At 55.1% G+C, this 24,563-nt stretch overlaps 1 protein-coding gene across 3 annotated transcripts; it reads left to right on the plus strand.

Moving 5' to 3' along the window:
- Positions 1–3,132: 3,132 nt before the first annotated feature.
- On the plus strand, positions 3,133–24,563 carry LOC139239516 (forkhead box protein N2-like). 3 transcript variants are annotated; one of them, XM_070868319.1, is made up of 6 exons: positions 3,133–3,302; positions 11,579–12,134; positions 14,073–14,176; positions 17,196–17,242; positions 22,094–22,208; positions 23,084–24,563. In XM_070868319.1, exons 2-6 carry the CDS (start codon positions 11,619–11,621, stop codon positions 23,517–23,519), a joined length of 1,218 nt encoding a protein of 405 aa, XP_070724420.1. In that variant the 5' UTR covers positions 3,133–3,302; positions 11,579–11,618; the 3' UTR covers positions 23,520–24,563. The 3 variants fall into 3 exon arrangements, with proteins under 3 accessions (XP_070724420.1, XP_070724422.1, XP_070724421.1); XM_070868321.1 differs by lacking the exon at positions 3,133–3,302 and adding an exon at positions 3,825–3,867; XM_070868320.1 differs by lacking the exon at positions 3,133–3,302 and adding an exon at positions 6,614–6,677.

The raw sequence follows: 24,563 nt of genomic DNA on the forward strand, positions 1-24,563 counted from the left end.
CTTGTACCTCGAGCCAATCACCGCGCTCCCTGCTCCAGCCAATCGGCACGCAGGGCGCGACGAAGCCCTGGCTGACAGACGAGGGACCTCCGAGTACCCGGCATCCACCGCGGCCTCAATCCTCCATAAGACCGACGTGCATTGCTGGCCGAGGGAGACTTCCGAGTGCAGCGCACCCAGCGGCCTGGAGGACCACTTGCACCTCATCTTTCTATCACCATTTGTTTTATATCAACTCATTGCCAGCAACAAGAGATTCATGAAGAACTTTGATTCCACCAGTGACTCACTGAAATTGCACTTAATAACTAATAGTAATACTAGTTACACTCAGATTCCTGAAATAAACTGGTCAGCAAGAGCGGACATTGACGACAAGATCCAACACCGCCTCCAGTGCGCCAGTGCAGTCTTTGGCCGCCTATGGAAAAGAGTGTTTGAAGACCAGGCCCTCAAATCTGACACCAAGCTCATGGTCTACAGGGCTGTAGTAATACCCGCCCTCCTGTATGGCTCAGAGACATGGACCATATAAAGCAGACATCGCAAATCGCTGGAGAAATACCACCAACGCTGTCTCCGCAAGATCCTGCAAATCCTCTGGGAGGGCAGACGTACCAACGTTAACGTCCTCGACCAGGCCACCTTCCCCGGCATCGAAGCACTGACCACACACGACCAGCTCCGCTGGGCAGGCCGCATTGCCCGCACACCCGACACGAGACTCCCAAAGCAAGCGCTCTACTCGGAACTCCTTCACAGCAAACGAGCCAAAGGTGGGCAGAGGAAACGTTACAGGGGACCATCCTCAAAGCCTCCCTGATAAAAAGCAACATCCCCCACCGACACCTGGGAGTCCCTGGCCCAAAGACCAGTCCGCCCTAAGTGGAGGAAGTGCATCCGGGAGGGCGCTGAGCACCTCGAGTCTTGTCACCGAGAACGTGCAGAAACCAAGCGCAGGCAGCGGAAGGAGCGTGCGGCAGACCTGTCCCACCCTCCCCTTCCCTCAACCACTGTCTGTCCCACCCTCCCCTTCCCTCAACCACTGTCTGTCCCACCTGTGACAGGGACTGTGGTTCCCGTATTGGGCTGTTCAGTCACCTGAGAACTCACATTTGGAGTGGAACTATGTCTTCCTCGATTCGAGGGACTATGATGATGATGATAACCTGGTCAGCCGTAAGATCATCAGCAATGATCTAATTGAGGGGCTGAATGGCCTGCTCCTATTCCTATGTTGCTATGCCCAACAGTACCTCACTGAGAGTCCATATGTGACTGGTGGTAAAGTGAAACACCCCAATATCCTACCTGTAATTATTATAATCCTACAACCTGCTCACCCTGAAACAACAACAACTTATATTTATATAGTGCCTTTAATGCAGTAACACGTCCCAAGGCACTTTACAGGAGTGTTATAAGACAAAAATTTGAAAATAAAAATGACAGCGACAGTTCCACAGCTGCCGGTTCTCTCCGATACCCCACCAAAGTGGCCACATGCCAGTGAGAAGCAGTGTCAGCTGTGCCTCAGTGGGTAACACTCCAGCCTCTGAGTCAGTTCAAGTCCCGTCTGCCCTCTCGGGCGCATGTAAAAGATCCCACAACCACTATTGGAAGAAGAGCAGGGGGATTTCTCTCCAGTGTTCTGAGGCCAATATTTATCCCTCAACCAACATCATTAAAAAACATCCAGTCAATATTTCATTACTGTGTGTGGGAGCTTGCTGTGCGCAAACTGGCTGCCGCGTTTCCTACATTACAAAAGTGACCACACTTCAAGAAGTACTTCTTTGGCTGCAAAGCGCTTTGGGGTGTCCTGTGGTTGTGAAAGGTGGGATAGAAATGCACATCTTTTTTTCGTTTATTCTTTATTCATTCACAGGATGTGGCCGTCGCTGGCAAGACCGGCATTTATTGCCTGTCCCTAAGTGCCTTTGAGAAGGTGGTGGTGAGTCGCCTTCTTGAACCACAGAGGGGGGGTTAAGAGTCAACCACATCACCGTGGGTCTGGAGTCACGTATAGGTCAGGCCGGGTAAGGGCGGCAGATTTCCTTCCCTAAAGAACATTAGTGAACCAGATGGGTTTTACCACAATCTGGTAGTTTCATGGTCAACATTACTGACGCTAGGTTTTTAAAATGTAATTCATTGAATTTAAATTCCCCAGCTGCCATGCTGGGATTAAAACTTGTATCTCCAGATTATTAGTCCAGGTCTCTGGGTTATTGGTACACTATGCTACGTAAGGTTATTAAGAACATACGAAATAGGAGCAGGAATCGGCCATGTGGCCCCTCGAGACTGCTCCGTCATTCAATACAATGGCCGATCCAATCATGGACACAGGTCCACTTACCTGCTCCCCATAACCCCTTATTCCCTTATCGGCTAAGAAACTGTCTATTTCTGTCTTAAATATATTCAATGTCCCAGTTTCCATAGCTCTCTGAGGCAGCGAATTCCACAGATTTACAACCCTCTGAGAGAAGAAATTTCTCCTCATCTCGGTTTTAAATGGGCGGCCCCTTATTCTAAGACCATGCCCCCTAGTTCTAGTCTCCCCCATCAGTGGGAACATCCTCTCTGCATCCACCTTGTCAAGCCCCCTCATAATCTGATGCGTTTCAATAAGATCACCTCTCATTCTGCTGAATTCCAATGAGTAGAGACCCAACCTCCTCAACCTTTCCTCATAAGTCAACGCCCTCGCCCCCGGAATCAACCGAGTGAACCTTCTCTGAACTGCCTCCAAAGCAAGTGGTGTATGCGGGGTATGGGTGGTGTGGAATGGGGTAGGGGGGGATTAGGAAGGTTTTCAATGAGTTTTCATTAACAGCCATGCCATGATTAGACTTGGTGTCTATTTGCTTCGCCACTCTGCCCAGTCAATAAACTAACAGTGCCACCCCTTCAGTGATGGGATCAACATATTGGGGGGTATGGGGGGGAAAGAGGGTCTTGATAGATTGGGTTGGAAATAATTGAGCAGCCATGATCTTATTGAATGGCGGTGCAGGCTCGAAGGGCCGAATGGCCAGTTCCTGCACCTATTTTCTATGTTTCTGTGAGAGCTGGCTATAACTGAAGGCTGGCTTGAGAGGGCGGCAGTGTGTGTGTGAATGTGAATGGAGACAGACTGTAATGGAGATGCGAGCCAGGAATGTGGGTTCCCATGGAGATGCCAAGGCGGATTTTCAGCGTCATTCTGGAGATTCCCTCTCCCTCTCCCTCTCTCTCAGCCCCCGGAGCAATGTGCGAGAGTGAGGGCGAGAGGCATGGCAGGGATCCGGCTTCAGGTAAGGAAGGGGAAGGGCGGGGAGAGGAGGAAGGCTATATAATTTTTTTTTTGCAAAAAATGCAGACGTGCAGGGTTCGCTGCGGAAAGGCTGCAGGAATCGCTTGCAATGATGCCCCATGCACACACCCAGTGTGTGTGTGTGTGTGTCAGTCTGTGCCTGCGACAAGGGCATCGCCCTCCGCATTAAACCAACGCTGCTCCCCCACATCCGCTTTGCACTCGCGATAGCCCTAAATGCCTTCCCTTGTGCAAAGGGACAAATTAAACCCCCACCCGACCCTTTCTGCATTAAATCACTCCTAATAAATAAACATTGCTGGAAAGACACACAGCAGGTCAGGCAGCATCTGTGGAGAGAGAGAAACACACAGTTAACGTTTGAGGTCCATGACCCTGGTTAACTTCTCTCCCTCTCTCTCTCTCTCTCCACAGATGCTGCCTGATGTGCTGTGAGTATTTCCAGCAATTTTCCTGGTTTTGTTTCAGATCCTTGCTCCTGCATGCACCAATATTCAACTCTGCATTTGTTCAGGGCACCCGCTGACAAGAGGAGGAGGAGGAAGGTGAAAATTCTTTGCAGTTTTGGTGCAACCTGCTCAGTTTTAGAATTGGGGATGCCCTGGGAGTGGCCCGAGAAAGGGGTGTGGGTGGGGGAGCTGTGATGGGCGGGAGAGGACGGAGTAATGTGCCAAGTATTCTCCAGTCCATGCATTTTTACATCCATAACAATCATTTAATTTGTTACTCGGCAATTGTCATGAAGCCTGCCCTTTGCATCGGGATGTGGGTGTTACTGGCAAGGCTGGCACATATATGTCCGTCCCCTCCTTGCCCCTCCTCAGTGGTTCACTGGGCCACTTTGCACTTAAGAGACAACCACGTTGGTGTGGGGACTGAAGTCACTTATAGGCCCAGACCGGCAGATTTACCAGGGTGTTGCCAGGACTGGAGAATTTTAGCGATGAGGAAAGATTGGATGGGCTGGGGTTGTTTTCTTTGGAACAGAGGAGGCTGAGGGGAGAGCTGATTGAGGTGTATAAAATGATGAGGGGCCTGGATAGAGTGGATAGGAAGGACCTGTTTCCCTTTGCAGAGGGGTCAACAACCAGGGGGCATAGATTTAAACTAATTGGGGGGAGGTTTAGAGGGGATTTGAGGGGAAATTTCTTCACCCAGAGGGTGGTGGGGGTCTGGAACTCACGGCCTGAAAGGGCGGTAGAGGCAGAAACCCTCACCACATTTAAACAGTACTTGGATGTGCACCTGAAGTGCTGTAACCTACAGGGCTACGGACCCAGAGCTGGACAGTGGGATTAGGCTGGGTAGCTCTTGGTCGGCCGGCGCGGACACAATGGGCCGAATGGCCTCCCTCCGTGCTGTGAATTTCTGTGATTGTATAATGGTGATAATTCTGGGTGGGCCTTCGCCCCCTCAGCCAGTTTGCAGCTCCAGGTTGCCGATGATGTGTGGGGGTAAACGCTGAGCTCATTGTGTGCGCAGGTGACCGTGGGAACCAGATTGGAAAATGACTCGGCTGTCGATAATTCAGTTAGTGTTGCCCCCTGCGCTGCTTTGGGACGTTGTCCCTCGAGGCTGCTCGTTCGTCGCACACTCTGTGTCTCCTGCTGCTCTAGGTGTCTCACATCTGTCCCTGTGCTGCCAATACAACAATACCTCTGGTGGTCAACCGCATGTCCGAAAGAGATAGAGGGAGAGAGAGCGACAAGTGGGAGATAAAGGGAGAGACCACACAGAGCACTGCGCACAGTTCTGGTCACCATATTATAAAAAGGATATCGAGGCACTGGAGAGGGTGCAGAGAGGATTTACACAGATGATACCAGAAATGCGAGGGTATACATATCAGGAAAGGATGAACAGGCTGGGTCTCTTTTCTCTTGAAAAAGGAAGGCTGAGGGATGACCTAATAGAGGTCTTTAAAATGATGAAAGGGAGTGCATACAGAATGTTTCCACTTTTGGGGAAGAGCATAACAAGAGGTCATCAATATCAGACAGTCACTGATAAACCCAACGGGGAATTCAGGAGAAACTTCTTTACCCGGAGAGCGGTGAGAATGTGGAACTCGCTGCCACAGGGAGGGGTTGAGGCGAATAGCATCGATGCATTTAAGGGGAGGCTGGATAAACACACGGGGGAGAAGGGAATAGAGGGTTAGAGTTAGATGAGGAAAGATGGGAGGAGACTCGAGTGGAGCATAAACTGGTTGGGCCGATTGGCCTGTTTCTGTGCCCTATGTAATGGCATGTATGTAAAAACAGAGCGACATACAGAATTTGAGGCAACCACGCAGCAAATTTAAAGGGACCATGCACGAAATAGAAATGAGAGGGAATATTGGGTATGACTGGACTGTATAACGGTGTGATATATGATGGGTGTATATATCTCAGGAGCCGACTGTCAACAAGGGCAGACATCGACGATGAGGCCCAACACCACCTTCAGTGCACCAGTGCAGCCTTCGGTCACCTGAGGAAGAAAGTGTTTGAAGACCAGGATCTCAAACCCAGCACCAAGCTCATGGTCTACAGAGCAGAAGTAATACCCACCCTCCTATATGGCTCAGAGACATGGATTATGTATAGCAGGTACCTCCAACGCTGCCTCCGCAGGATCCTGCCAATCCACTGGCAGGATAGGTGCAGCAACATCAGTGTTCTCGCTCAGGCCAACATCCCCAGCATCGAAGCATTGACCAGCTCCGCTGGACTGACACGAGACTCTCAAAGCAAGCGCTCTACTTGGAGCTCCGACACGGCAAGCGAGCCCCAAGTGGACAGAGGAAATACTTCAAGGACTCCCTCAAGGCCTCCTTGAAGAAGTGCAACATCTCCAACGACACCTGGGAGTCCCTGGCCCAAGACTGCCCTAGGTGGAGGAAGTGCATCCAGGAAGGCGCTGAGCACCTCGAGTCTCGTCACCGAGAGCAAGCTGAAGCCAAGTGTCGACAGCGGAAGGAGCGCGCGGCAACCCAGGCACCCCACCCAGCCGTCCCTCCAATCGCCGTCTGCCTCATGACAGAGACTGTAGGTCCCGCATTAGATCTTCAGTTACCCGAGAACTCATTTCTAGTGTGGAAGCAAGCCATCCTCGACTCAAGCAACTGCCTATGATGATGATATAAAACGGTGCTGTTTTTAAGATGAATGAATCCCCGCTCTCTGCGATTGTAGAACTCTGAACTATCTCTTTCCTCGTATTCCCCCAAAGGTTTCAGGTGCAGTTGCCAATTGCTGAAAGCTCCAGGTTTACGTGATTCCAGGAGGAACTTCTGCCCTTTAACTAGCAAGATCTCGCAGCCTTGCTCGGCTTACCGTCACTGGTTACACTGGTTTTCACCACATGAATAGTAAGGAAGTTATGCTAACCCTGTATCCAATCTTGGTTAGACCACACTTGGAGCACTGTGTACAGTTCTGGTCGCCATATACCTGGGTTAGACCACACTTGGAGCACTGTGCACAGTTCTGGTCTCCATATACCTGGGTTAGACCACACTTGGAGCACTGCGTACAGTTCTGGTCGCCATATTCCTGGGTTAGACCACACTTGGAGCACTGTGCACAGTTCTGGTCTCCATATACCTGGGTTAGACCACACTTGGAGCACTGTGTACAGTTCTGGTCGCCATATACCTGGGCTAGACCACACTTGAAGCACTGTGCACAGTTCTGGTCTCCATATACCTGGGTTAGACCACACTTGGAGCACTGTGCACAGTTCTGGTCTCCATATACCTGGGTTAGACCACACTTGGAACACTGTGCACAGTTCTGGTCTCCATATACCTGGGTTAATCCACACTTGGAGCACTGCGTACAGTTCTGGTCGCCATATTCCTGGGTTAGACCACACTTGGAGCACTGTGCACAGTTCTGGTCTCCATATACCTGGGTTAGACCACACTTGGAGCACTGTGCACAGTTCTGGTCTCCATATACCTGGGTTAGACCACAATTGGAGCACTGCGTACAGTTCTGGTCGCCATATTATAAACAGGATATCGAGGCACTGGAGAAGGTGCAGAGATTTACAAAGATGATACCAGAAATGCGAGGGTATACATATCAGGAAAGGATGAACAGTCTGGGTCTCTTTTGAAAAAGGAAGGCCGAGGGGTGACCTAATAGAGGTCTTTAAAATGATGAAAGGTTTTGATAGAGTGGATACAGAGAGTGTTTCCACTTGTGGGGGAGACTGGAACTAGGGGCCATCAATATCAGACAGTCAGTGATAAACCCAATGGGGAATTCAGGAGAAACTTCTTTACCCAGAGAGCGGTGAGAATGTGGAACTCGCTGCCACAGGGAGGGGTCGAGGTGAATAGTATCGATGTATTTAAGGGGAAGCTGGGTAAACATATGAGGGAGAAGGAAATAGAGGGTTATGCTGATAGATTTAGATGAGGAAAGACGGGAGGAGGCTCGAGTGGCACGTACTGGGTCCCAATGGCCAGTTTCTGACCCGTATATCCGATGTAGTGATCTCCTGCATTCAACCGCCCCGCCCGGTCAAAATTCCTCCCGCCCCACCCCATCACCGATACTGATAAACAGAAGTGTTGTACGGTTTTGTCGTGCCGGGTTACTGTCGGCAGTGTGCAGGAGATGACTCTTTCATTCCTGGAGCCCTCCAGGGCAGTGCTGGAGTGCTGGCTGACATTAGGCCCCACACATACAGGCCCAGATGGTGTCACTGTTGTGTCTGGGACATCGCCTGCAGGTTGGCTGGGCAGCAACCCAGAAACAGACGGCCCGGGGAGCAGGGCTGGTGTCAAATTTCCGCCCATTTGTTTTCCGGCAGTAGATGGTGAGGAGGATTTCCCCCTGGAGGCCGGGTAAAGCTGGCTACACGCGCAGCTCGAACCAGACAACAAAGCTGCAACACCTGCTAGAATTCCTACTGTGCAGGATCCCAACCACAGACTGAACTGGGACTCACATCAGAAACAGGAGCAGGAGTTGGCCATTCGGCCCCTCGAGCCTGCTCCGCCATTCAATACAATCACGGCTGATCCAATCATGGACTCAGCTCCACTTCCATAACCCCTTATCGGTTCAGAAACTGTCTATCTCTGTCTTAAATATATTCAATGTCCCAGCCTCCACAGCTCTCTGAGGCAGAGAATTCCACAGATTTACAACCCTCTGAGAGAAGAAATTCCTCCTCATCTCAGTTTTAAATGGGCGGCCCCTTATTCTAAGACTATGCCCCCTAGTTCTAGTCTCCCCCATCAGTGGGAACATCCTCTCTGCATCCACCTTCTCGAGTCCCCCTCATAATCTTATACGTTTCGATAAGATCACCTCTCATTCTTCTGAACTCCAATGAGTAGAGGCCCAACCTCCTCAACCTTTCCTCATAAGTCAACCCCCTCATCTCCGGAATCAACCTAGTGAACCTTCTCTGAACTGCCTCCAAAGCAAGTATATCCTTTCGTAAATATGGAAACCAAAACTGCACGCAGTACTCCAGGTGTGGCCTCACCAATACCCTGTATAACTGGAGCAAGACTTCCCTGCTTTTATACTCCATCCCCTTTGCAATAAAGGCCAAGATACCATTGGCCTTCCTGATCACTTGCTGTACCTGCATACTATCCTTTTGTGTTTCATACACAAGTACCCCCAGATCCTGCTGTACTGCGGCACTTTGCAATCTTTCTCCATTTAAATAATAACTTGCCCTTTGATTTTTTCTGCCAAAGTGCATAACTTGGAGGGGAGTGCATATAATTGTGCCTGTAAAAAGGGATAAGGGACTTGAGTTATGTGGAGAGACTAGAAAAGATTTTAAAATTCATTTCTGGTATGCGGGCATCGCTGGCAAGGCCCAGCATTTATTGCCCATCCCTAATTGCCCCTTGAGAAGGTAGCGGTGAGCCGCCTTCTTGAACCACTGCAGTCCGTGTGGTGAAAGTGCTCCCACAGTGCTGTTAGGGAGGGAGTTCTGGGATTTTGACCTGGGTTTTGACAGAGTAAATCAGGAGAGACTGATCCCGGGGGGCAGGAGGGCCGGTAACCAGAGGGACACGGATTGACGATAATCGGCGATGGAACCAGAGGGGGAGACGAGGAGAATGTTTTTACGCAGCGAGTTGTTGTGATCGGGAACGCGCTGCCTGAAAGGGCGGTGGGAGCAGATTCAATCGTGACTTTCAAACCGGGAATTGGATCAATACTGGGACAGGAGAAATGTGCCGGGCTGTGGGGAAAGAGCAGGGGGGAGTGGGACTGATTGGATCGCTCTGTCACAGAGCCGGCACAGATCAGGCTCGATGGGCCCAAAAAGATTGGAAACCAAACCAGAAAATGTTGCCCATGATTTGTGATTCGGGCAGCAGTCCTGTGGTGGTGGGGCAGGTTGGGGTGTCTGTGGGCCAGTTAGTGCACCAACATTAGTGTCCCTGACCAGGCCAACGTCTCCAGCATCGAAGCACTGACCACACTCGACCAGCTCCGCTGGGCAGGGCCACATTGTCTGCATGTCCCAACACGAGACTCTCAAAGCAAGCGCTCTACTCGGAACTCCTTCACAGCAAACGTGGGCAGGAAACGTTACAGGGACCACCCTCAAAGCCTCCCTGATAAAGTGCAACATCCCCACCGACACCTGGGAGTCCCTGGCCAAAGACCAGTCCGCCCTAATTGGAGGAAGTGCATCCGGGAGGGCGCTGAGCACCTCGAGTCTCGTCGCCGAGAGTGTGCAGAAACCAAGCACAGGCAGCGGAAGGAGCGTGCGGCAAACCAGTCCCACCCTCCCCTTCCCTCAACCACTGTCTGTCCCACCCTCCCCTTCCCTCAACCACTGTCTGTCCCACCCTCCCCTTCCCTCAACCACTGTCTGTCCCACCCTCCCCTTCCCTCAACCACTGTCTGTTCCACCTGTGACAGGGACTGTGACTCTCGTATTGGACTGTTCAGCCACCTAAGGACTCATTGTTAGAGTGGAAGCAAGTCTTCCTCGAATTTGAGGGACTGCCTATGATGATGATGATAGGGATATATCACGGAGCATCGCAGGGGTGGGGGTGCAGGTGAGTGGTATAGCATATGTAACATTTACATCTACACTCCTGGCAATCTCCAATTGCTGACATCACCCAACACAGAAGGATCCCATTGGGCCCCTCGAGCCCGTGCTGTGCCGGCTCTGTGACAGAGCGATCCAATCAGTCCCACTCCCCCCTGCACTTTCCCCACAGCCCCGGCACATTTCTCCTGTCCCAGTATTGATCCAATTCCCGGTTTGAAAGTCACGATTGAATCTGCTCCCACCGCCCTTTCAGGCAGCGCGTTCCCGATCACAACAACTCGCTGCGTAAAAACATTCTCCTCGTCTCCCCCTCTGGTTCCATCGCTGATTATCGCCAATCCGTGTCCCTCTGGTTACCGGCCCTCCTGCCCCCGGGAACAGTCCCTCCTGATTTACTCCGTCAGAACCCCCCGTGATTGTGAACACCTCGATCAAATCTCCCCCTTAACCTTCTCTGCTCCAAGGGGAACAACCCCGGCTTCTCCAGTCTCCCCACCTCACTGAAGTCCCTCATCCCCCCAGGACCGTTCTGGTCAATCTCCCCTGCACCCTCTCCAAGGCCTCAACCAACATCAATAAAAAACTGATTATCTGGATCATTATCACATTGCTGTTTGCTGTGCACAAATTTTCTGCTGTGTTTCCGACATTCATCATCACAGGCAGTCCCTCGGAATCGAGGAAGACTTGCTTTCACTCTTAAAACGAGTCCTTAGGTAGCTGAACAGTCCAATACGGGGAGCCACAGTCCCTGTCACAGGTGGGACAGACAGTGGTTGAGGGAAGGGGAGGGTGGGACAGACAGTGGTTGAGGGAAGGGGAGGGTGGGACTGGTTTGCCGCACGCTCCTTCCGCTGCCTGCGCTTGGTTTCTGCATGCTCTCGGCGACGAGACTCGAGGTGCTCAGCGCCCTCCCGGATGCACTTCCTCCACTTAGGGCGGACTGGTCTTTGGGCTAGAGACTCCCAGGTGTGGGTGGGGATGTTGCACTTTATCAGGGAGGCTTTGAGGGTGGTCCCTTGTAACGTTTCCTCTGCCCACCTTTGGCTCGTTTGCCGTGAAGGAGTTCCGAGTAGAGCGCTTGCTTTGGGAGTTTCCGACATTACAACAGTGACCACACTGCAAAAAAAGTACTTAATTGGGTGTGAGGTGCTCCCGAGGTGGTGAACGGCGCTATATAAATGCAAGTCATTGCAAGTCTCTTTCTTTCTTTAGGAGTGACTGACTCCCTTCAGCCGACTGCCCTCTGAGCAGAATGGATGGAGCGTGGCTCTGCGCAGGGGAGAGGCAGGGGAGGAGCAGCCCCGCGCCCCACGGGGGGTCCCAGTCGGGCCAGGCGGGGGGCGAGGGGCCCGGCTGCCCCTCCTCCGTCGGCAGCAAGCGCGAGGCGAGGGAGGACGAGGAGCTGACCAGCCTCAACTGGCTGCACGAGAGCAAGAACCTGCTGACGGCCATGAGCCTGGGAGGGGAGACCCCGGCCGAGCTCCGGCCAGCTCAGGCCAAGGAGAACCAGCCTCCACCCTCACCCGCTCCCCCCGAGCTGGAGGCCAAGCCTCGGGCCTCCTCCAAGCCCCCCTACTCCTTCAACTGCCTGATCTTCATGGCCATCGAAGGCTCGCCCGCCCAGTGCCTGCCCGTGAAGGAGATCTACAAGTGGATCTTGGAGCGTTACCCCTACTTCAAGAGGGCGCCCGTGGGCTGGAAGAACTCCGTGCGGCACAACCTGTCGCTCAATAGGTGTTTCAAGAGAGTGGAGAAACAAGGGAGGGAGGTGAGGAACACGGGGGCGGGGCAGGAGGGAGGGAGGTGGGGAATGGGGAGGGAGGGAGGGAGGGAGAGCGGGGGAGGGTGGGAGTGAGCGAAGGAGTGAGGTGGGGAATGGGGAGGGAGAGAGGGAGTGAGGGTGTACACGAGGAAGTGAGAGAGGAAGGGAGTGAGGTGGGGAATGGGGAGTGAGTGAGGGACAGAGGGAAGGAGAGAGGGAGGGAGTGAGGTGGGGAATGGGGAGGGAGGGAGTGAAAACGGGGGAGTGAGGTGGGGAATGGGAAAGGGAGGGAGGGAGTGAGAGAGAGAACGAGGGAGTGAGAGAGGGAACGGGGGAGTATGAAAGTGAGTGAGGGATGGAGTGAGGGAGCGAGAGAGGGAGTGAGAGAATGAGGGAGGGAGTGTGAGAATGAGAGAGGGAGTGAGTGGGAACGAGAGGGAGAGGGACAGAACGAGGGAAGGAAGAAAAAGGGAGTGAGAGGGAACTAGGGGAACAGGGAGTGAGGGGAGAAGAGAGTCACTAATATGTAACGTGGTCTGAGGAGACTGGAATAACTGGAACTCCTTTCACTAGAACTGTGAAGGCTAAGGTGGGATTTGAGCGGGATGACGGGGGGTGGGGGGGCGTGGTTGAGAATTCCGTGAGGCTTCGATTAGATACACAAGTTACACTGGTTCATGTCGGTAACTAGAGGGTATAAAGGTGAGATCATCACCAAAGGAATGCAGCGTTCAGGTTCGGGGTAATGTTCTATAGTCGGAGGGGCCGGAACCCAAACGTTCGGAGGGTCCAGGGTCGAAGGTTCAGGGGGTCGGAGGGTCCAGGGTCAGAGGGTCCGGGTTCAGAGGGTCCGGGGATGGAGGGTCCGGGGAACAGAGGGTCCGGGGTCTGAGGGTCCGGGGTCAGAGGGTCCGTGGGTCGGAGGGTCCGGGATTCGGAGGGTCTTGAGCCGCGGGGGGGTCCGGGAATGGAGGGTCCGGAGACGGAGGGTATGGGCTCAGAGGGTCCGGGGTCGGAGGGTCCGGGGTCAAAGGGTCCAGAGGAGGGTCCGGGGTCGGAAGGTCGGAGGGTCCAGGGACGGAGGGTCCGGGGTCTGAGGCTCCGGGATCTGAGGATCGGAGGGTCCAGGGTTGGAGTGTCTGGGGTTGGAGGGTACGGGGTTGGAGGTCCTAGAGTTGGGGGTCGGAGGGTCTGTGGGAGGGTCCGGGGTCAGAGGGTCCTGGGTCAGAGGGTCCGGGGTCGGAGGGTCTGGGGACGGAGGGTCCAGGGGTCAGAGGGTCCGGGGGTCAGAGGGTCCGGGGATCAGAGGGTCAGAGGGTCCGGGGACGGAGGGTCCGGGGGTCAGAGGGTCCGGGGGTCAGAGGGTCAGAGGGTCCGGGGACGGAGGGTCCGGGGGTCAGAGGGTCGAAGGGTCCGGGGGTCAGAGGGTCCGGGGACGGAGGGTCCGGGGGTCAGAGGGTCCGGGGACGGAGGGTCCGCGGGTCAGAGGGTCGAAGGGTCCGGGGGTCAGAGGGTCCGGGGACGGAGGGTCCGGGGGTCAGAGGGTCAGAGGGTCCGGGGACGGAGGGTCCGGGGGTCAGAGGGTCGAAGGGTCCGGGGGTCAGAGGGTCCGGGGACGGAGAGTCCGGGGGTCAGAGGGTCCGGGAACGAAGGGCCCGGAAACGGATGGTCGGAAGGTCCGGAGGTCAAAGGGTCCGGGGACGGAGGGTCCAGGGGAGGGAGGTTCCGGGGTCGGAGGGTCCAGGGATGGAGGGTCTGGGGGTCGGATGGTTCGGGAACGCAGGGTCCGGGAGTCGGAGGGTCCGGGGGACGGAGGGTCTGGGGGTCGGAGGGTCCAGGGGAGGGAGGTTCCGGGTTCGGAGGGTCTGGGGGAGCGTCTGTGAGACGATCGGGGGGCCGATATTCTGCCCCAAACACTCGCTTCAGGTCTGCTTCTGTTCACAGGCTCTGGGCAAAGGTTCCTTCTGGTGCATTGATGCGGAATCCAGACCCAACCTCCTGCAGGCCATCAGGAAACGAACCCTGTGCATCCACAGCCCCGCTCTCGGGTGAGTGCGACAGTCTGTGTGTGATAAGTCAATCCGCGGGGGGGTGGGGGGCGGAGGGGAGGGGATGGAAACTCAGTGCCAGGCCACCTCCCGAACCTCCCCTGGTCTGAATCTGCATCCTTCGGGAGGTCCCAGAGTGCTGCACACCATCTACTTTTATTAATTGTGCAGCCATTGTGCACACAGCAAGATCCCATGTGCAGCATGACCAAGGTCCAGGGAATTTGGGGCATTTTAAAACGCACAGGGCTGTTTACACAGCAGCTACTTCTGTCAAACAGTGAGATACACAAGACAGCGAATCAACAGTTAAATCTGTTTTGCGTGATCACTAAAAGTAGCGACAGGTTAATAATTCCGGAGAAAAGCTGACCACACACTGGGGGTTCATTTCTAGAGGGATAGAATTGAAAAGCAGGGAAGTTATGTTAAACCTGTATCGAACCGCGGTTAGACCACACTTGGAACACTGCGTACAGTTCTGGTCGCCATATTATAAAAAGGATGTAGAGTCATTGGAGAGGGTGCAGAGAAGATTCACAAGGATGATACCAGAACTGGGAGGTTCCAACTCTTCAGGAGCGACTGAACAGGCTGGGCCTCTTTGCTCTAGAAAAGAGAAGGCTAAGGAGTGAGCTGGTAGAGGTGTTTAAAATGATGCAGGGGGTTCGATAGGGTAGACGTAGAGAATGTTTCCCCTTGTGGGGGAGACCAGAACTGGGGGCCACCAATATCAGACAGTCACTGATAAACCCAACGGGGAATTCAGGAGAAACTCCTTTACCCAGAGAGCGGTGAGAATGTGGAACTCGCTGCCACAGGGAGGGGTTGAGGTGAATAGTATCGATGTATTTAAGGGGAGGCTGGATAAACACACGGGGGAGAGAGGGATAGAAGGATGGGGTGATGGGGGAAGATGGAGAGGGGTGGGAGGGGGCTGGTGTGGGGTATAAACCCCGGCACGGAGCGGTGGGACATAAACCCCGGCACGGAGCGGTGGGACATAAACCCCGGCACGGAGCGGTGGGACATAAACCCCGGCACGGAGCGGTGGGGCATAAACCCCGGCACGGAGCGGTGGGGCATAAACCCCGGCACGGAGCGGTGGGGCATAAACCCCGGCACGGAGCGGTGGGGCATAAACCCCGGTACGGAGCGGTGGGGCATAAACCCCGGCACGGAGCGGTGGGCCATAAACCTCGGCACGGAGCGGTGGGGCATAAACCCCGGCACGGAGCGGTGGGGCATAAACCCCGGCACAGAGCGGTGGGGCATAAACCCCGGCACAGAGCGGTGGGGCATAAACCCCGGCACGGAGCGGTGGGACATAAACCCCGGCACGGAGCGGTGGGACATAAACCCCGGCACGGAGCGGTGGGGCATAAACCCCGGCACAGAGCGGTGGGGCATAAACCCCGGCACTGAGCGGTACACCGCTGTAATCTGGCCCCAGGCACTGAAGCAGAGTGCTGGGCTGATTGTGGCCAAAGAGGAATGCAATACAACTGCAAAACAGCATTTTAAAGATGTTTCCACATACTTTGGCCAACTCCCTTTAACCATCGAAATTGAGGAAGATTTGCTTCCACTTTAAAAGTGAGTTCTTAGGTGACTGAACAGCCCAATACGAGAGCCACAGTCCCTGTCACAGGTGGGACAGACAGTGGTTGAGGGAAGGGGAGGGTGGGACTGGTTTGCCGCACGCTCCTTCCGCTGCCTGCGCTTGGTTTCTGCACGCTCTCGGCGACGAGACTCGAGGTGCTCAGCGCCCTCCCGGATGCACTTCCTCCACTTAGGGGCGGACTGGTCTTTGGGCCCAGGGACTCCCAGGTGTCGGTGGGGATGTTGCACTTTATCAGGGAGGCTTTGAGGGTGGTCCCTTGTAACGTTCCCTCTGCCCACCTTTGGCCCGTTTGCCCGTGAAGGAGTTCCGAGTAGAGCGCTTGCTTTGGGGAGTCTCGTGTCTGGGGGGCATGCGGACAATGTGGCCCTGCCCAGCGGAGCTGGTCGAGTGTGGGTCAGTGCTTCGATGCTGGGGATCTTGGGCCTGGTCGAGGACGCTAACGTTGGTGCGTCTGTCCTCCCAGGGGATTTGCAGGATCTTGCGGAGACAGCGTTGGTGGTATTTCTCCAGCGACTTGAGGTGTCTACTGTACATGGTCCATGTCTCTGAGCCATACAGGAGGGCGGGTATCACTACAGCCCTGTAGACCATGAGCTGGGTGGTGGATTTGAGGGCCTGGTCTTCGAACACTCTTTTCCTCAGGCAGCGCTGGCGCACTGGAGGCGGTGTTGAATCTCGTCATTGATGTCTGCCCTTATTAACAGGCTCCCGAGTTATGGTAAGTGGTCCCCTTGAACCATCACCCCCGAAGTGCCCAGCCTCCCGATCAACACCCCCTGCAGCCTCCGGTGTAATCGCCCGGTGATGCCGCTGGGGGCGGAACCCAAGTTCGGGTCTGGGTCGTTACCGGGGCGACGCGCGCAGCGATGGCGTCACGATCTCCGGGCGAAGATTGGTCGCAACGTCCTGCCGCAAACCTCCTGCCGAAGTTAGCCGGGGGTTGTGGTCTCGCCGTGCCCGATCACTAAGTGGCTAGCGCCCCGATCTAGGAATACAGAACTCGGGGGCACGCTCTCAGAATAAGGGGCCGCCCATTTAAAACAGAGCTGAGGGTTGTAAATCTGTGGAACTCGCTGCCCCAGAGAGCTGTGGAGGCCGGGTCATTTAAGGTGGAGATAGACAGATTTTTGAGCGATAAGGGAGTGAAGGGTTATGGGGAGCGGGCGGGGAAGTGGAGCTGAGTCCATGATCGGATCAGTCATGATCTCATTGAATGGCGGAGCAGGCTCGAGGGGCCGAATGGCCGACTGATGCACCTATTCTTATGCCCATTTATTGCCCCCTGGAGGCGATAACAGGAGGCGCTAAGGAGGCCAATTTCTAGGCCGAAGCTCAGCACAGACTCTTGCAATAACCCTTTCTCTCTCTCTCTCTCTCTCTGTGTTTCTGTCCCAGCTCCAGTGCCACAGATCTGCAGTACCCATCCCACACTCAGGACCCAGGTGAGTCGGCACAATCCCTCCCTCCCATCTGCCTGCTCATCCACAGCAAGGGGAAAGGCACCCTGGCCCCTGGTCCCTGGCCCCTGGCACGGGAGCTGCATCTCTGGCAGGCAGGCTGTGAGGTTGTCCAGCAGGTTTGCAATGAGCCCTGCCCACACTGAAGCTCCTCCTGTCCGATAATCCAAGAGACAACTTTATCAGTGAGGGGGACAACAGGCAGCCTGTGAAGCCTACCCTCCCTGCGCTGACTGTTATATTGTGGGAAACGCCAATTTGTGCACAGCAAGCTCCCACAGCGATGTGATAATGACCCAGATCATCTGTTTTAGTGATGTTGGTCGAGGGATAAATATTGGCCCCAGGACACCGGGGAGAACTCCCCTGCTCTTCTTCCAATAGTGGCCCCGGGATCTTTTACATCCACCCGAGAGGGCAGACGGGGCCTCGGTTTAACGTCTCATCCGAAAGACGGCCCCTCCGACAGTGCGGCGCTCCCTCAGTACTGCCCCTCCGACAGTGCGGCGCTCCCTCAGTACTGCCCCTCCGACAGTGCGGCACTCCCTCAGTACCGCCCCTCCTACAGTGCGGCACTCCCTCAGTACAGCCCCTCCGACAGTGCGGTGCTCCCTCAGTACTGCCCCTCCGACAGTGCGGCGCTCCCTCAGCACTGCCCCTCCGACAGTGCGGGGCTCCCTCAGCACTGCCCCTCCGACAGTGCGGCACTCCCTCAGCACTGCACTGGGAGTGTTGGCCTGAATTATGGGCTCGAGTCTCTGGAGTGGGGCTTGAACACACAATTGACAAAACCGCCCCTCCCTCAACTGCTCACTCATCCCCTGACGCCATTGAACAAGAGGGCCCCAATCAAGCAGTGAAGCTTCACTGTGCACAATTACCAGAGCAACGGGCCCTGTAACTGTGGTTACCAAAGGCCGCTTTCTCTGTCGGTGCCATGACTGGCTTTGTCGATCTCTGCACGTTTGCAGCAGCTGGTGGTGATGGAGCGCCTGTGAGCCAGGCCTCCTGCCCTCGCAGCACCGACACACACCCCGGGGAGACATCTTCCTCTCCCCCCCCACTCCCCACAGGAAGCGCCACACCCCCTGCCTCCATCACGGAGTCGGAACCCCCACAGTGAGCAGAGATGGGCAATGTACAGAGGTGGAACCAGGCGTTCTTAGTGTCATAAGAACATAAGAATTAGGAGTCCCTCGAGCCTGTTACATTAGGAACAGGACGAGGCCATTCAGCCCCTCGAGCCTGTTACATTAGGAACAGGAGGAGGCCATTCAGCCCCTCGAGCCTGTTACATTACAAACAGGAGGGGGCCATTCAGCCCCTCGAGCCTGTTACATTAGGAATAGGAGGAGGCCATTCAGCAACTCGAGCCTGTTACATTAGGAATAGGAAGGGGCCATTCAGCCCCTCGAGTCTGTTACATTAGGAACAGGAGGAGGCCATTCAGCCCCTCGAGCCTGTTACATTACAAACAGGAGGAGGCCATTCAGCCCCTCGAGCCTGTTACATTAGGAACAGGAGGAGTCCATTCAGCCCCTTGAGCCTGTTACATTAGGAGCAGGAGGAGGCCATTCAGCCCCTCGAGCCTGTTACATTAGGAACAGGAGGAGGCCATTCAGCCCCTCGAGCCTGTTACATTAGGAACAGGAGGAGTCCATTCAGCCCCTCGAGCCTGTTACATTAGGAACAGGAGGAGGCCATTCAGCCCCTCGGGCCTGTTACACAGGAACAGGAGGAGGCCATTCAGCCCCTCGAGCCTGTTACATTAGGAACAGGAGGAGGCAATTCAGCCCCTCGAGCCTGTTACATTAGGAACAGGAGGAGGCCATTCAGCCCCTCGAGCCTGTTACATTAGGAACAGGAGGAGGCCATTCAGCCCCTCGAGCCTGTTACATTAGGAACAGGAGTAGGCCATTCAGCCCCTCGAGCCTGTTACATTAGGAACAGGAGGAGGCCATTCAGCCCCTCGAGCCTGTTACATTAGGAACAGGAGGAGGCCATTCAGCCCCTCGAGCCTGTTACATTAGGAACAGGAGGAGGCCATTCATTCCCTCGAGCCTGTTACATTAGGAACAGGAGGAGGCCATTCAGCCCCTCGAGCCTGTTACATTAGGAACAGGAGGAGGCTATTCAGCCCCTCGAGCCTGTTACACAGGAACAGGAGGAGGCCATTCAGCCCCTCGAGCCTGTTACATTAGGAACAGGAGGAGGCCATTCAGCCCCTCGAGCCTGTTACACAGGAACAGGAGGAGGCCATTCAGCCTCTCGAGCCTGTTACATTAGGAACAGGAGGAGGCCATTCAGCCCCTCGAGCCTGTTACATTAGGAACAGGAGGAGGCCATTCAGCCCCTCGAGCCTGTTACATTACAAACAGGAGGGGGCCATTCAGCCCCTCGAGCCTGTTACATTAGGAATAGGAGGAGGCCATTCAGCACCTCGAGCCTGTTACATTAGGAATAGGAAGGGGCCATTCAGCCCCTCGAGTCTGTTACATTAGGAACAGGAGGAGGCCATTCAGCCCCTCGAGCCTGTTACATTACAAACAGGAGGAGGCCATTCAGCCCCTCGAGCCTGTTACATTAGGAACAGGAGGAGTCCATTCAGCCCCTCGAGCCTGTTACATTAGGAGCAGGAGGAGGCCATTCAGCCCCTCGAGCCTGTTACATTAGGAACAGGAGGAGGCCATTCAGCCCCTCGAGCCTGTTACATTAGGAACAGGAGGAGGCCATTCAGCCCCTCGAGCCTGTTACATTAGGAACAGGAGGAGGCCATTCAGCCCCTCGGGCCTGTTACACAGGAACAGGAGGAGGCCATTCAGCCCCTCGAGCCTGTTACATTAGGAACAGGAGGAGGCAATTCAGCCCCTCGAGCCTGTTACATTAGGAACAGGAGGAGGCCATTCAGCCCCTCGAGCCTGTTACATTAGGAACAGGAGGAGGCCATTCAGCCCCTCGAGCCTGTTACATTAGGAACAGGAGTAGGCCATTCAGCCCCTCGAGCCTGTTACATTAGGAACAGGAGGAGGCCATTCAGCCCCTCGAGCCTGTTACATTAGGAACAGGAGGAGGCCATTCAGCCCCTCGAGCCTGTTACATTAGGAACAGGAGGAGGCCATTCATTCCCTCGAGCCTGTTACATTAGGAACAGGAGGAGGCCATTCAGCCCCTCGAGCCTGTTACATTAGGAACAGGAGGAGGCCATTCACCTCCTCGAGCCTGTTACATTAGGAACAGCAGGAGGCCATTCAGCTCCTCGAACCTGTTACATTAGGAACAGGAGGAAGCCATTCGGCCCCTCGAACCTGCTCCGCCATTTAATGAGATCATGGCTAATCTTCCACCTCAACTCCACTTTCCCGCACTATTCCCATATCCCTCGATTCCCTTAATATTCAAAAATCTATTGTGTCGGATGGGTATGAGGTCCAAAAACCAGCTCAGGGTTGAATATGACACCAAGGTTGCAACGTGCATTTATATAGTGCCTTTAACGTAGTAAAACGTCTCAATGTGCTTCACAGAAGCGCAAATCAGACAAAAATTAGCACCGAAGCACATAAGGAGATATTAGGGCAGGTGAGCAAAAGCTGGGTCAGAGAGGTCAGTTTTGAGGAGCATCTTAAAGGAGGAGAGAGAGGCGGAGAAGTTTAGGGAGGGAGTTCCAGAGCTTGGGGCCCAGGCAGCTGAAGGCACGGCCACCGATGGTTGAGCGATGGGAATCGGGGGATGGGCAAGAGGCCAGAATTGAGGGACAGTCTGGTTCAGCCTCAGTTGCCAGGGAGAGGGATGGAATCAGTGGCAGGGAACAGAGTATGTGGCGAGGACCGAAGATGATGGCTTTGGTATTTCCAACATTTAACTACTCATCCAATATCGTACATATCCGAGATGGAGGAGATTAAACTTTCCTGTTCTCTTCAAGTTACGCGGTCCAACTGTTGTCAGTAGGCCAAAGACGAAGCAGTCACAATCTCTTTGCTATCAACCAGCCCGAGATCAGGAACTCGCTGGGCATTGAATGGGGAGACTGTGACTTGCTGTACAATCCAGTAATGGAATACCAACAGAACGTGAACATAGAATAACACAGAGAGTCCGGCACAGACACAGGCCACTCAGCCCCACCGCTCCGTGCCGGGGTTTACGCCCCACCGCTCCGTGCCGGGGTTTATGTCCCACCGCTCCGTGCCGGGGTTTATGCCCCACTGCTCCGTGCCGGGCTTTATGCTCCACACCAGCCCCCTCCCACCCCTCTCCATCTCCCCCCCATCACCCCATCCTTCTATCCCTCTCTCCCCCGTGTGTTTATCCAGCCTCCCCTTAAATACATCGATACTATTCACCTCAACCCCTCCCTGTGGCAGCGAGTTCCACATTCTCACCGCTCTCTGGGTAAAGAAGTTTCTCCTGAATTCCCCGTTGGGTTTATCAGTGACTGTCTGATATTGGTGGCCCCTAGTCCTGACGAGTTGGAACCTCCCAGTTCTGGTATCATCCTTGTGAATCTTCTCTGCACCCTCTCCAATGCCTCTATACCCTTTTTATAATATGGTGACCAGAACTGTACGCATCTTCTCTATGCCTACCCTATCGAATCCCCTACATGATTTTAAAGAGCTCTATCAGGTCACCCCTCAGCCTCTTCATTTCTCGAGAAAAGAGGCCCAGCCTGTTCAGTCTCTGCTGAGAGATATAACTTCTCATTCTGGCATCATCATCCTCGTAAATCTTTGTTCCACCTTGTCCAGTGCCTCTGTAATTGTGTAGCCAGGACTCTGTTACTGTACAGGGCAGGGGCTCAGCTCTAACTCCAGCTTTGTTTCCATTCGCTAGCTGGACTAATCCAGGAGCAGGTTTCCGAAGAGAGTCAGGAACAATGTGCTGCACCCACACTGTCTCGCGATGGCACCGCTGTGACTGGTAATGAAGAGCCCACCCAGATAAACAGGTATTACACCAAACAAACATGGTGGCAGTGGTGGAGGAACAGATGGGGGGAGGGAGAGACGGACGGGGGAGGGGGAGACGGACGGGGGAGGGGGGGAGATGGACGGGGGAGAGAAGATGGACGGGGGAGGGGGAGATGGATGGGGGAGGGGGGGAGATGGACAGGGGAGAGGAGATGGACGGGTGAGGGGGAGATGGATGGGGGAGAGGAGATGGACGGGGGGGGGGAGATGGATGGGGGAGGGGGGGAGATGGACGGGTGAGGGGGGGAGATGGACGGGGGAGGGGAGATGGATGGGGGGAGGGGGGAGATGGATGGGGGAGAGGAGATGGACTGGGGGAGGGGGGGAGATGGACGGGGAGGGGGGGAGATGGACGGGGGAGGGGAGATGGATGGGGGAGGGGGAGACGGACGGGGGAGGGGAGATGGACGGGGGAGGGGAGATGGACGGGGGAGGGGAGATGGACGGGGAGGGGAGACGGACGGGGGAGGGGAGATGGACGGGGGAGGGGAGACGGACGGGGGAGGGGAGATGGACGGGGGAGGGGAGACGGACGGGGGAGGGGAGATGGATGGGGAGGGGGAGACGGACGGGGGAGGGGAGACGGACGGGGGAGGGGGAGACGGACGGGGGAGGGGAGACGGACGGGGGAGGGGAGATGGATGGGGGAGGGGGGGAGACGGACGGGGGAGGGGAGACGGGCGGGGGAGGGGAGATGGGCGGGGGAGGGGGAGACGGACGGGGGAGGGGAGACGGACGGGGGAGGGGAGACGGACGGGGGAGGGGAGACGGACGGGGGAGGGGAGACGGACGGGGGAGGGGAGACGGACAAGTTTCTCTCTGATCCCCTTACGTTTTTCTTTCTCCTCTCCAGCCGTGACCCGGCACTTCTTCCCCTCTGGGGAGACGCCCTTCTCGCCAGCCAGGCCCCAGCCGCCAGCGGGGACCACAACTATAGCCTGGTGCGGATGGGCAAGTGGGCGCTCTGGCCCCCGGCACCCAGCGCCCGGGACAGACTCGGCACCGTCTCCGCCAAGCTCGGCCGCTGTGACAACGGCGACGACGACAGCGAGGGATTCCTGAGTGGCGGCGAATCGGAGATGGAGGACAGTTCGGAGGACGAGGGGGCCGAGGACTCGCTGGCGGACAGCGGCTACGTCCCCCTGAGCCTGCGGGACCCCCCGGCCCGGGAGGGGTCAGAGGGCGGCCCGTGTCACGGCAGGTGGGAGGCGTTGTCGTTCTCGGACATCGACGAGGAGCTGAAAGAGGTGGCTGGATCTCTGCTCAACCTGGCTGGGATACGCAGCTAAAGGCAGCTTGGGCTGGGCGCTGGGGTGTGGGGGGAGCGAGAGAGGCTCACAGCGATACTCCCCCCCCCCCCCTCGCCCTCCTGCCACGGGCTCACCGCGCTGGCCCACTGAACCATTTTATTCCAGCTCGTACGGCCTTGTAGTATTTCACTTCGCGGTGAATCGCAAACAGAGACTAATCCGGGAAAGCTTTTAAACTTGTGATTGAATCATTTTCAGGGTCCACCGTCTTAGTTTCCAACCTCTGGTCTCACGATTCCTTCCAGCTGTGGCCTCCTGGCGGAGGAGAGCAGACATGTGGGAGGGAGTATGAAGGAGATTGGATACACGTACATATACACACACACACAAGGGTATAGGAGCAGTGGTTATGTTACGGGACCAGTAACCCAAACCCTGGACTAATGACCCACAGTTCAAATCCCACCATGGCAGCTGGGGAATTTAAACTCAGTTAATTAAATAAATCTGAAATATAAAGCTAGTGTTCGTAATAGTGACCATGAAACTACCGGATTGTCGGAAAAAACTCAGCTGGTTCACTGATGTCCTAGAGGGAGGGAAATCTGTTGCTCTTACCCGGTCTGGCCGATATGTAAATCCAGACCCACAGCAATGTGGTTGACTCTTAACTGCCCTGTGAAAGGGCCCAGCGAGTCACTCAGTTGTTCAAGGGCGATTAGGGACGGGCACTAAATGCTGGCCACCGAGAATTATACGTGATCAGACACACAATGAAGACACAAACATACATGTACAGACACACACACCTACAGAGACAGGTACACACATGTACAAACACACACGTCGTTTCATGGGCATTCAGTAGACACACGGGATGATCGAGGGATTCCTGAATGCCCCATAGCGTAGGATTCGGATTGAGCGTGGCTCTGTAGATACCATGCTTTTAATTTAACTGAATAACCTAACCAGTCGGACAGGCACCAAGCAGGACGCCTCTCACAGTGTAAAAGCAACAGGTGCCATCTTTGGGCCAATTGGTATTTCTGTTTATTAAAGTATTCACGTTCCTGAAATGAA

The sequence above is a fragment of the Pristiophorus japonicus genome, chromosome 27 (assembly GCF_044704955.1).
Source record: "Pristiophorus japonicus isolate sPriJap1 chromosome 27, sPriJap1.hap1, whole genome shotgun sequence".
NCBI classification, from domain to species: Eukaryota; Metazoa; Chordata; class Chondrichthyes; family Pristiophoridae; genus Pristiophorus; species Pristiophorus japonicus.